This window comes from Sturnus vulgaris, chromosome Z (assembly GCF_052056855.1).
Source record: "Sturnus vulgaris isolate bStuVul1 chromosome Z, bStuVul1.hap1, whole genome shotgun sequence".
Taxonomy (NCBI): domain Eukaryota; kingdom Metazoa; phylum Chordata; class Aves; order Passeriformes; family Sturnidae; genus Sturnus; species Sturnus vulgaris.
The window spans coordinates 37,917,692-37,930,965 of NC_142283.1; the positions used below are offsets into that span (position 1 = coordinate 37,917,692).

Sequence of the window (13,274 nt, forward strand, 5' to 3'; positions counted from 1 at the left end):
CTTACGATAGAGCTTATGTTGTGCAGTTCTGCAAGTGGGATTATAAGTAAGCATTTAGGGCAGGGAAAATGCTTGCTTGAGGCAAGAAGACCATTTAATGATAAAGCAGCCTTTTAGCTTTCTGAATCAGTAATGATGCCCTTGCTCTTCTGCTGTAACCTGGGGAAAGGAGCTGATTTTGTGAATAACAGCACCATTTCAGAGCAGTAACTTCATTCCCACCCCCACCTCACTTGCCTTCTCACAGTCAGGTCCTGCATTTGCAGTACTTTCCCATCAAAGAAGAGAAGAAGCCCATCCCTTGAGAAGCCAATCTGATTTTAAGAAAACAAGAAAGCATGTACCTTTAAAATCTTCACAATAATTGACACCCAGAAAACTGGAACCAGCTGGGACCTTTTACAAGAGGAGGAAGGAGGGAAAGAGAAAGCTGGGAACTTGACCACTCAGATCTTTGACCTGTACAGAGGTGCAAGAGGTAAATTACAGAAATACTCTGGAGCAACTTCCGGAAGTGACACAGGAAAGTGCAGTATTACCTGAGAAATGTTACAATGCTGTTCTCAAGCAGCCATGCTAGTGCTTGAGTTTGTAGAGCTATTGGTTGGACACAACTGAGAATGTTATATCTTGTGAACTGACTGCTGTTGCTCTCCCCAGGATTTTCTCATCCAGTAGAACACCTCAGGCACAGCATACTTGTGATTCAATGTTTTTGTTGATCTTGGCCCTTAAAAAATCATGTATTTCAAGTAGTATGACTGAAAGCTGCTTTTCCCAGAAACCAAATTGATGCTTCAAAACTTAATGTCCGTGAAATACTGCAATGATGTTTTCAAGGACTTGCTAAAGCGTTTTGAAATATCCTTGAAGATATAATTAATCTACGACTGTGCCACATGAATAATGAAATGTCATTATTAAAGAGAAACACTAGACAGGTGGTTGTAATTTCTGTGTAAATCCCTGTTTAATTCAGGGATAGCTATAGTGTCTACTCAGTGTGGGAACTACTATTCCTATTCATTATTTAAATAACTGGATGCATATTTAGGAACTTGAAATGACATTTTCATTTTGCAGCATCTTGGCAGGCATCTCTGTTGTCAAAATTCTTTAGCTTAGGCCAGGCTAGTTGTGGTCTGGATGGACATAGAGCCAGAGGGAATGCTTCATTAAGTTTGCTGTAGAGACTGACCTGAAAGAAATCAATAAAGGAAATCAGTCTGCTAAGTCAGAACAGGTGAAATCTCTGAGCTATTAGAAGAAACCACAAGGGAAACAAAAAGGATTTTTCTTTTGTCTGAAGATAATGACATCTTCATGTGTAGTAAAGTACATCTTTGCAGTTCCTGTTGGCACTTAATTTAGAAATAGCTGGGTCACTGTGAGCTTCTGACATTTTTTATCTGCTCTTGTTCCCCCTGCCTTTGTTTTCAGTGAAAGTGTGCTGTTTAAAACGTAATCGTTTGCTCATGATTTTCTTGAAGTATGATGTACTGTGTCAGTTACAGATACCTTATGCTTAAAGCACGTCTGCACCCATAGGTCTTTGGAAACCTGAGTATGTTAATTTTGAGTGTAATTTTTTTTATTGACTAGAGTAAAAGTACATTTTGAACAATTTTGACAAATGGTCATCCACTACTGGTCCTCTGTCTTGTTACGAGAACTGTCCATCAGGTTTATGGTGTATTGGAAATGTATCCTCTAGTTAGAATTAAATTGTTTCTTCAGCAGAAAGTGACAGCATGTGGAGTCCTCCAATAATGCTGTGTTGTGTTATTGATTACATTAATAAACCATTTGGAAAGGGGAAGAAACAGTGAGATTATAAATCTCGTTGTTGTGACTACTGGATTGTTTAGAATCATATGGAAAAAAGCCTGCTATAAATTGCAGTGGAATAAAATGTCAAATCAAAAGGAATGCCCCCAGAATGAAGGGGTGGGAACCTGTTGTTATTCATATAGTGTTTTAATTTAAAGTGATTATTGATACTAGGGAGGAGATTGTGAAGCTACTGAGGATCACAAGAAGATTAGGTTGAAGGCACAGTATTGTCTGAAAGTGTAATGTTTATGAATTGTGAAGAGGGACTGCATTTTGTGTAAACTCCTGCTGTGTTGGCATCATAAAGGCTATGTTCTGGTCCTTTCTTTACATTTTTTTTTTAAACTTGTACATGAACATATTCTCAGCATGTATTCACATGTTGTATATATATACATACTAAGAAGGGAAACAAGGATTATCATAATAAAAGGACCAGTGATTTCTGTAAAAGAGAAAACTATCAGGAAGAACAGGTCATTAAAAGCCGGAATATCTTAGAGAAGGTTGAAAAGTTATTATCCCTTCATCTGATAACCTGAGTAATGTGAAACTAGAGATCAAAAATGAAATCAGTAAGCATCAATGAGGACTTGTATGCAGAAAAATCTATGGTTAATTTACAAAACTTATTGCAATGAGGATATTTTAAAAACAAAAAAATATAAACGCCTAGAATAATTCTCTTAGACTAGAAAATCCAAACTCTGTTTGGATATTTAATTAACACTGAAGAATATCCTTAAGGTCTAAGTTGTGCAGAGCTAAAGATACAGCAGGAGAAACATCTGCTACTTCACTAGATGGATTCTTAATTTGATTTCAGAGTAGCTGGTTTTATTTAGCACTGGAAGAAATACAAGTGGAAGAATGGGTAAATTAATATTTTTCAACTCTCTGTACTGTTCATAAGAATAGGAGAAAATGCTAAGTATTGAGTGTTGTCTTTTTTTTTATTACAACTCGAAATACATGTATGTATAGGTAGATAATTTCTGAATCCAGGATTTTGTTTTTCCATACTCTTAGTTGTAACAGCATGTTTTAATATCTACCACAGTAGTTCTCTGTCGTCTTCAATTCTACAGACTTTTGAAGATCTATCTGGATGGATCTTTCCTGGAATATTCTTGCAGGCATTGGAGAATGGGACTGAAGTGAAAATAAGCATATTTATTTATAAAAGCACCTGTAATTACTCTTGCCCTTTGATACTCATTGTTTTAAAGAAGTGGTGGTATGTCTCTCTGCAACAACTAAAAGCAAAGATAAATACAAACCTTACTTTTCTTCCTTTAAAACACATACTGTGCTTCTGGAAGGCAGAGAATTAAGCTTTCCTTTTCTAAGAACAATTCTATCGTATTAATCTGAGAAGTCCTGACTGCAAGGTGGTCTTTCCAATGCCTTTTTGCTTATCTCAAGGCATCGCTATTTTGTTAGGGCCCAGAAATCAGATTTCGCTGTCAAGGTTCAGCTCTGTCCCTTTTTGGTCTTCTGGCTCAATTCCTGCTCAATTTACAAAAGGCATAGCTGCAAAGTTTAGCTATGTTTGTGCAATCCTCTGGTGCTTCCACTTTATCTGATACTTTAGACCACATTAAAATCTCTGACTAAGAAGTGGAGTTCTTGTTTTCTCAGTAATTTCTAGCTCTGATGCTAATATATGTATAACTAAATGCTACTTCATTCCTAAATGGAGGATCAAATGTGTCTGCTCTGGAATGTTTTCATTGTTCTGTAATAGGCAAATAGGAAATTTATACAGTCCCAAACTTTTGTGGTTAGTGCTTCTGCTCTGAGTAGAATTGCTTCCTGTAGTTGTAGATGGCCTATAATTACTATCGTCAGGCCTAGCAGTCAAGGAATAAAGAAAGTCTGGTCAACATAATGTGGTTTATTTCATGGTGATCCCAACCTTTTTCTATTTGACAGGAGTCTGTGAAGAGAGGATAATATTATTACTTGTTATAGGCATGGTTTTTCTGGGATTGTGCAGCATTGTTCTCTTTACTGACAGAACTCAGCAAAGGATAGTAACTACCATCTTCTGTGGAAGTGGTATTTGGCATCCTACCAATTCTGTGCGTTTTAGCTCTGGAATTTGCTGCAGCCAGGTACACGAGACAGTGTTTTAAGCTCCCACTTTTCTATGCTGTGTTGCTAGTCCATAATATGCTAAAATAATATCCAGTTATTGGAAGTGTACCAAGTTGTCTCATTGCATGAAGCTTTGAATGGGTAGTATGGTTCAGATTAACACTTCAGAGCCGATAGAGTTTGACAGATAGATTTCAGGCAAGTTCTGGGGTGAGAAATGTAGAAAAGTGTTAAGAATTTCATCCTTTTGAGAGTCTGGGAGTCTTGTCCTTCCTGAACTCCACCTCTGTCAGCATCAATATCATACTCTAGCCTTTATTGCATGGGTTGGTTGGTCATGTATAATCATCTGTGAGTCATGTATTCACAATGTTAACTAAGTTAACATTGCTAAGTTTTAATTGGTGAACTTAGTCATAAAACACCCAGAACTCAAGAGGAAGTAGGACTGGGCTGAAAGTCCAGAAGTGAGGAGGTGTGATTTTTAAAGTCTCATTGCTGCTAACATTTCTGCACATTTCTGTGTCTGTGAGTTTTATTCCTATATCAGAGAACATAATGAACTAATAGGATGTTACTTGTAAAGGAGACAATGAAATAAGATACTAAGATTTTGAACTAGAAGCTCTGCTTCATCATTTGGCTTTTTAGAAGTCAGTTATCAATTGCTATAGAATATGCTGAGCTGGGCAGATCCATGAGAGACCACAAAGTTCACCTTCTGGCCCTGCACAGGATACCCCAAGAGTCACACCATGTACATGACAGTATTGTCCAAACACTACTTGAACTCTGTTAGGCTTGGTGCTGTGACCACTTCCCTGGGGAGCTTGTTCCAGTGCTGGACCACCCTCTGGGTGAAGAACCTTTTCACAATACCTAACCTAAGCCTCCCCTGACATAACTTCAGTCTATTCCCTCAGGTCTAGTCACTGCAGAGAAGAGACCAGTGCCTGCTCCTCCTTTTCCCTCACAAGGAAGTTGTAGACTGCAGTGAGATCTCCCCTCGGTCTCCTCCAGACTGAACCAACTAAGTCATCTTGGACACTCCTCACACAGCCTCTCCCCAAGCCATCATCTTAGTTGCCCTCCTTTGGCCACTCTTCAAGAGCTTTATGTCTTTTTTTATATTGTGGCACTCAAAACTGCCCCAGCACTCGAGGCAAGGCTGCCCCAGTTCAGAGCAGAGCAGGACAATCCCCTCCCTTGTCTGGCTGTGATGCTGTGCCTGATGAATCCCAGGACAGAGCTGGCCCTCCTGGCTGCCAGGGCACTGCTGACTCATGGTCAACTCATCCTTGACAGTGATCCCCAGGTCCCTTTCCACAGCACTGTTCTCCAGGGTCTTATTCCCCAGTCTGTCCATACATCCAGAGTTTTCCTGTCCCAGGTGCAGAATTCAGTACTTCTCTTTCTTAAACTTCAGTTGGTAATTACCCAGCCCTGTCATTTGTTGACTTCTCTCTGCAAGGCCTCTGCTTTGAGGGAGTGAATGGCTCCTCCTAATTTTGTATCACCAGTAAACTTACTCTGGGCCTTTGAGTCTTGTCCAAGTCATTTATGAAGACGTTGAAGAGCACAGGGCTAAGGACAGAGGCCTGTGGAACCCCATTAGTCACAGTGACAGTCTGATGTCACCTCATTCACTGTAACCCTTTGTGCCTGACACATGAGCCAGCTGCTCATCCATCACATGATGTGTTTATCCAGCTGTGGGCTGGACATTTTCTCCAGAAGGATCTATGAGAGACAGTATCAAAAGCTTTACTGAAATCCAAAAAGATCACGTCAGCTGGCTTGCCTTGATCAACAAGGTGTGTTACCCTGTCCTAGAAGGTAGTCATGTTGGACATGCATGACTTTCCTCTCATGAAACTGTGCTGGTTGTGATAACGGCTGTGGTGTCATTCAGGTGTTTTGCAGAACTCCAGAATAATCTCCATAATTTCACCAGGCACTGAAGTGAGACTGACAGGCCAGTAGTTTCCAGGGTCATCCTTCTTGCCCTTCTTGAACATTGATATAACCTTAGCCAGCTTCCAGTCAGCTGGGAACTCCTCAGATACCAAAGACTGTTAAAAAATAATCGAGAGAGTCCTTGCAATGACATCTGCCAGCTCTTTGAGTATTCTTGGATGACTCCCATCATGAAGCCACATAGATATATGAGGATCCAGCTGGAGCAGCAGATTCCACATGAATTTGGGGTCAGCGGGAGTTTATTGTTCTCCCAGCTATGGTCCTCCAGCTCTGGGCACTGGGACCTTCTAAGTCCATCACTTGTGTGAAAGACACAAGCAAAAAAATCATTGAACATTTCACGTGTCATTCCACATAAGTGCACAATGCATGCACGATATCAGACTCAGAACAGAAGTTCATATAAATTACTTAATCAAAACTGTGGTTTGTAGTCTCTCAGGCTGTGCTGTACCATGTCTTTGTGAGAAGGGGTATGTGGAGCTGCTGGGGCTCTTTGTAATTTAAAAGAATATACTCCTAAACTCCTGAGATGACTGTGCTGCTCCTGGTACTGAAGCTATCCCTGTTGTCTCTGGATAGTTTTTGTTGGAGTCTGTAAATCAGAGGCCTCTGAAGAATTCAGAGAGAAATCAGAGTGCAGGGATTGAATTAAAACCTTTGGATGGATTGAAGTATATTAAGATGTAACCTGGCATGCTAAGAAACTAGAACTAGGTTAAGAAGAAATGGTTCGTGTTTTTAGCTTATTGGGTAATTTGTGTATAAGAATCTATGCATTGGGGTGAGACACGCTCTTGCTCTCTCACTTTTCTTCTCTCCCCACCTCCATCATCATCATCTGGAAGAATACAGGAGCTGTGACAGCAACATTGGCCTTCCCGGGGCCTAGACAGGAGCAGCTTCTAATTGGGACTTTACTTCCAGTTGGGACTCTGCTGAAAACTTTAGCATGGACTTAAACACTTGTGACTCTGCCTTTCGAGACTGATGTGCCTTTACAATAAACAACTTAACAGCAACTAATAGCTGCTCGACTCTTTTAAAGAAAACAACCATAGCCTGACAGCTTTGTATTTTTCTGCTTAAATCCCTGACTCTGAATATGAGTCCATGTTTCTAGATCTGAAAGTCTTTGTTTTAGTTGATGTTAATAAGTGTTGATAGACTAGTAGATACTACTGAGCTCCCAGAATGGAATCCAAAACCCCTGATATACTTTCCACTACTATAAATCAGGGTATTCCCTGACTTATAAATGTCATTGGTATCCTCTGTGGACTGCTCCTCTTATTGGATGACTTAGGGAATCTTAGAGTTTCTCAAGCTATAAACTCTTTATAGTAATGATGCTTTAGCAGAGGTTTTTTTTGTTGGTTTACAGCAAAGCAAATACACAAAGGAAAGCTGTACTGGAGCTTTGGCCTCTAAAAGTATTTTTACCTAACCATCTTTGGTTAGTTTGGACCTTCCTGTTTACTGTACTGCATGCAAAGCAAGGCATTATGTCTTCTGTGTATTGTGTCTTCTGAGCACACAAGACCTTCAATAATTTACCTTCTCAATTAGAAAGAATCTTTGAAAGTCCTGTCTTTCTACAGCATCTTTATTTATAAAGTTGGGCTAAATATAACTGTTTTCTATGAGTGCCAGAGATAATGGCTGTTTAGCTTCTTACTAATCCAAGCCTCGGTAAAACAGAAAGGAGATGTAGAAAAGAAGTTCCTACAGCTAGGTTGGAAGTTTATCTTTTGAGGTACTTTGCTCCAGTTATGACTCCAATATGTTATAACGGCTGGAGCAGTTATATTCATTGCAAGGAAACCATGGGACAGAAACTGTGGTATGTCTCCATGATACCACTTCGTGTGTAAAACCACCAAATACAGTATCGTGGGACCAAAGTGTGCACACAGGCACACTACTGAGTAGCCCAAACACTGATGCTCTGCTTAGTTTACAAGTATTTTTCTTAATGTTACAACATGTTGAGATCTGAAATCCAATCCCTGTAGGGCAGTTTGATGTCATTTGCCTAAAGGTTTCTCCAGAAAAAATAAGTGCATTGCTGTAGGAAGCAAAGGGTGTATTATTTCAGTGATCTTTTAATTTATTCTCTGTATCCTGCTCATACTGGTTTTCAAACATTTATGAGTGATAATAATTTAGGAATAAAAAGTACTGTCTTTGGTAAACTAATTATCTCGTCAAGGTAGATTATTCAAATGTTTCTTTCAACTTTTTCAGGCCTTACCAACTTCAACAGCAACAAAAAGTTTGGCTATGCTGGTCTCTTCTAACCCAGAGAAACTAATATAAGAATGGAAGGTTTGATAATGCAGTTCATTCTTCTCTCTCACCTTGGAAAATGAAAACTTCTATTTAGCGATGCACACAGACTCTTTTGTTAAGAAATCAGTTTGAAGTTTAATGTAAAGTGACATTATTCAAGCACATATTTGAGTTCTAAAGCTCTCCTACACAGTATTAGAGAAGTCAGAAGGTTTTCAAAATATAAATAAATATTTATGGGAATAGTTAGAGTTTCTGCCTAGTTATTTGTGACAAAAGGTGGGTGGGTGTTATTTCAGCTATGGGACTAGTAGTTTCTTTAAATACGGGGTAGTTAATATCCTTTGTTTGACAAGCTCAATGAAAATATCTTTCTTCTTGGCTGTGACTAAGGAGCGTGCCATGAGATAGGCATCTGAAGGGAAGAGATCCAGAGTAGCCCAAAAGCAAATCCCAGGCAAGACATTAGTGGCAGCCTGAGTTGTCAGACATGACAGGAGTGAATATACTGTTGGCTTCCAGAGGGAGCTGTCAAGGTACTTGCAAGTGTGCTCTACAGCCAGGAGTGTATTTGGTTACCCTGCAGGTCTTACTTGAATGGCTTCTGACCTGTATGCACATCAAGGTCTGGCATTTGATTTTGCTTCATTTACATTTGTCATCCAAAGAGATCTCCAGATTCACATTTGTAGAGTTTCCTTTCCTAATAGTAAATCCTGCCCTTTTTCTCTCCTGCCTGAACTGCTAGAAGTCAAAGGGGAGCATGGGCATCCACAGACCAGCCCTGTCCCTTAGTCTTGTTTAGATGTTTTGGGGTCTTTGCATACAACATTTAAACTGTAGTACACACTGGTCACTTGGGCAGAATGGCCAAGCTGGCCCCAAACACTCTGTTTCATGAATCTATATACACTTGTCCACATAACATATATCCCATTTCTTCCCACAGAGCTCCTTGTTCGTGCCATAGAATCATAAACAGAGAGTCCTTTAGGTTGGAAAACACCCTTAAGATCATCAAGTCCACTAGTAAACCATTTACCTTAGCTCCACGTCTCCACATCCTTTAACTACCTCCGGGGATAGGGGCTCAACTACTTCCCTGGGCAGCCTCTTCCAATGCTTGCAACCCTTTTGATGAAAAAATTACTTTAATACCCAATCTAAATTTTCCCTGGTACAGCTTGATGCCATTTCCTCTAGCCCTGTGTCTGGTTACTTGGGAAAAGAGGCCAACTCTCACCTGGCTACAGCCTCCTTGCAGGCAGTTGTAGAGACTGATAAGGTCACCCCTGAGCCTCCTTTTCTCCAGGCTGAACAATCCCAGCTCCCTCAGCCACTCTCCACAGGACTTGTGCTCCAGACCCTTCCCCAGCTCCATTGCCCTTCTCTGGACACTCTCCAGCACCTCAGTGTCTCCTTGCAGTGACACATCCAGAACTGGACACAGGATTTGAGGGGTGGTCTCACCAGTGCCAAGTACAGGGGGACAATCCCAGCCCTGGTCCTGCTGGCCACACTATTACTGATACAGGCCAGGATGCCACTAGCCCTCTTGGCCATCTGAGCATACCTGGCTCATGTTCAGCTGGCTGGCAACCATCTTTATAACTTATCTTTGGACCTATATTCAAAGCAAAATAAACGTAAATATCTGCAATCTTCTTTTTCCTTCTGTTTTTAAGATACACCTATAACACTTTCCACCTATAACACTCTCCTACTGGCCCTGCAACAGATGGAATTGTTAGTAAATGAACATGATCCAGAAGTTTTCTTATCTACAAGAACAGATTAAAAATTTTTGCAGCAGTATAGAGTCTTTTGTCCAAAAAGGACAAAATATTTTGGATACTTCATTTACAACTTAAATCTAAGGAATGTTGTTTTGTCTGATATCTGTTTATCTCATGCCATGTTTTCCACATAAGCCGAGGCATAAGAATTCATATTAACAGTACAGTCGAAAATGCATTTCCGATGTTTCACCTTGTAATTTCTCTTTGTAGGAAATATAACTTTCTTCAATTGGTGGTTTGAACTGCCTTCTAAAAAACTACTTTGTAGAAGTGGTACTTAAATAGTGTTCCAGAGACTGCATTAAATAGAGAGCAGCTGAGGCAGTTGCTGTTGGCAAGTTGGCCCGCTGCTCTTTCAGTCTGTGAAGAGGTCTCTTCATGGAGGTACAAATGTAACAATGATAGATTAAATTTCTGCAAATAATATTCTACAAATTCGACAAATAATAGTTCTGCTTGGTGTAATGCAGGCCAAGATAAAGCTGTTTGTCAAAATTCTTGATTTATTTTGGGTAATTGTATATATATATTATATAGATCCAGTTTGCAAACTATTCTGAAAGAGGACACTTTAATAATGGAAAGAATTGAATATTTAGTTTGATGATCAAGACTTAGATAAGTCCTTTTTAAGATAAGTCCTTAATGTGTTGCATAGGGAAAAAGGACACTAAAAGCTATGTATTAAAAGCCCTTGCACTTGGAAGTAAGCAATCTATTAGGAAACAAGCTTGAAAGGAAATTAATCTTTGGATAGGCAGCTTATATCATTGGAGGCTTCCTTGCCTCTGCAATTTCTGACATACCAGGGCTCCAATCTGATTTGAAAGTTGCTGATTTCCTAGAAGCATTGGGTCAGATGTTCAGTGTCTTCATTTTAGATAAATTGAAGTAAATCTCTCCTAAGTAAGGCACTTCCATTAGGCAAGTGCCAGGTACAAAGAAAAACTTAATTCACATTTAAATTTTGTTATAGGCAACTTGATCTTTACTGTGCTGTACCAATTTGTTTATGAAGAGAGTTCAGCTTTTTAGACACTTTGGATATGTAATGCAGAGCTTCCGTTATTTCTCAGCCAACATTCTAACTTTAACAATTTTAGTTTTTTGTTCCTCTCCCTGAAATCTATAGACTAGTTGCATTTTGAATACACACACAAAAAACCCCTGCAAACCCAGGAATGTTTCCTTTCTATCATGAATGTTGTGTTATGCAATGTTCATGCATTAAAAATTATCCAGAAAATCATGTTGAAATAGCAGGGGAGGGGGACTTCACAGTATTTTGTGTCCTTGCCTTTTACACCACATTGTGAATTAGTCTTTTCCACTCAAATACCCAGACTTTGGAAAATCCTAGATGGGTTGGAAAAGCTAGATGGAGAGTGTCATCGTATTCTACTGACAACTGTGTTGGACTCGATTCATCACGTTACAGGAGGAACTTTAGCAAAGCTTTGTGGTAATGACATGAGAAGGTGCAGAATCAGCACCTGTACTAGTTTTAATGCTGTTTGCAAAAAATGTTGAATGTTTGATTTTTATTTGTTTTCCTTACCAATTTTTTATTTATTTTTATTTTTTTTCTACTTTTCAACAGGATCCACTCTATGTAGCTATGAACTACAGCCATCAGAATACACTACAGACCCAAGGGCTGCCAAGTTATGTCCTAAATATCCTGTTCCAGAGAGGTAATATGATCAAATTGTCTGATTTGGGGTGGAGGGAAAAGAGATTTGTTTTGATCATGACAGTTCTTTAGAAAATACCAACAGATGTTCACTCTTACCAGGTAGATGTTTTAGTGTATATATAATTCTAAAATTCTTTTTTTTTTTAATGTAATGAAAAAGTCAAAGAAAAACCCAAATTATCCATGTATGTGTTACTGAAACTATTGAGCTGATATATTCAAATTCTCTTGTCACATATGACTGACACTGTTCTAAGTATCAGCTGTTTTACTGCCTTTCACCCTATCTATAGCCAGCTGCCTATCAGCAATGCAGATCTGAGACAATCGTGGAACATTTTTAATCTTTGGGAGGAAAAATTATGTGGGGATGCACAGTCTCTGCAGCATTCACTTCCTACACCTTACCTCAGCCAGTCAGATAGATGCCAATTTCTTCATTTTTCACTCTTTCAGTGCACAAATGACTAATATAAGGATAGTCGATAGTTATATTTTATTAACAGATCATTTTGAGATTTATTGTTTCAAGTGTTACATTAGAGTGCTGTTTGTGAAATAGGATTGAAAAGTTCATAGCTTCATAAACTCTTCTAGCTCTGCTGCTTGGACCTGTGGAAATGAGCATGGCTAAAAAAAAAGTGATCTGTTAGCTGTTGTGTACAGCCTTCTATCAGTAATGGCACTAACTCGAGAACAACCATTTTGTGTTTTCTCAAAATTTAGCTTCTCAAATATACTCAGTAGTGGGTGGTAACTGCAGAGTCTTTTCTTTTGCATAGTTTTCTGTTACGTTTTTTGTAAATGTTATATTTGTGTCAGTTCTACAAATTCTGATTTTAAGACTTTCTTGTATATATAGTAGCCTCTCTACTGAATCTTTTTTTTTTAAATTATAGTAACAATTAATGGCAGCTGGAATATTAACTTTTTTTTTACTTTTCTCCATATAGATTAATATTCCATACATCTAGCCAGCTGTTACAGCAGTAATACAAAAACAAATGAAAGCTTCAGTGTCAGCTTGCATACTGAAAAGGCTTGTTAGTCCTAGTTTTTGCCAGAATTATACTGACTTCTCATTGTGTGTTCCCATGTCATTCAGTCTCGATGAATATAGCTTAGTAAGAAAACAGGATAGAACAATGTGTCAGAGATCGAATGATGCTATGTAAATTCCTCATGAAAACTACCTTGTGTTATTTTAAATAAGCTATTGTGTAGATGGAGTATTTCCCAATTTTGACATGGTGTTACTAAAATGTACGACATATTTGAGCATTTTTGAGATTGAAAAGTCTGAACTTAATGCTCTAAGGGAAAAAAGGCCAACATTGTATCTGTAAACCACTAGTTTCCAGGTTTTTACAGTTAAATTAATTCAGTAAGTGTCATTTGAAGGATAAATGGAATCCTGTTGAGACAACCAAATGAAAACCCAGTATCTTGTAGACGGAGGCATTCAGGAAGAGCTTGCCTAACAGTCACATTTGATCTGTGTTATGGTTCAACTCCATTCAGCAGCCCAGACCCCCACAGCCACTTGCTCACCTCCCCACTAGCAGGACTGGGGA

At 39.0% G+C, this 13,274-nt stretch overlaps 1 protein-coding gene across 3 annotated transcripts in view; it reads left to right on the plus strand.

Annotated features, from left to right (window-relative positions):
• SLC44A1 (solute carrier family 44 member 1) overlaps positions 1–13,274 on the plus strand; it is a 73,120-nt gene that overhangs the window by 28,205 nt on the left and 31,641 nt on the right. For all 3 annotated transcript variants that reach the window (XM_014882391.2, XM_088157066.1, XM_014882392.2), the window contains exon 5: positions 11,605–11,698. In XM_014882391.2, the coding sequence (XP_014737877.1) occupies positions 11,605–11,698 (94 nt within the window). The remainder of the gene's footprint in view (positions 1–11,604; positions 11,699–13,274) is intronic.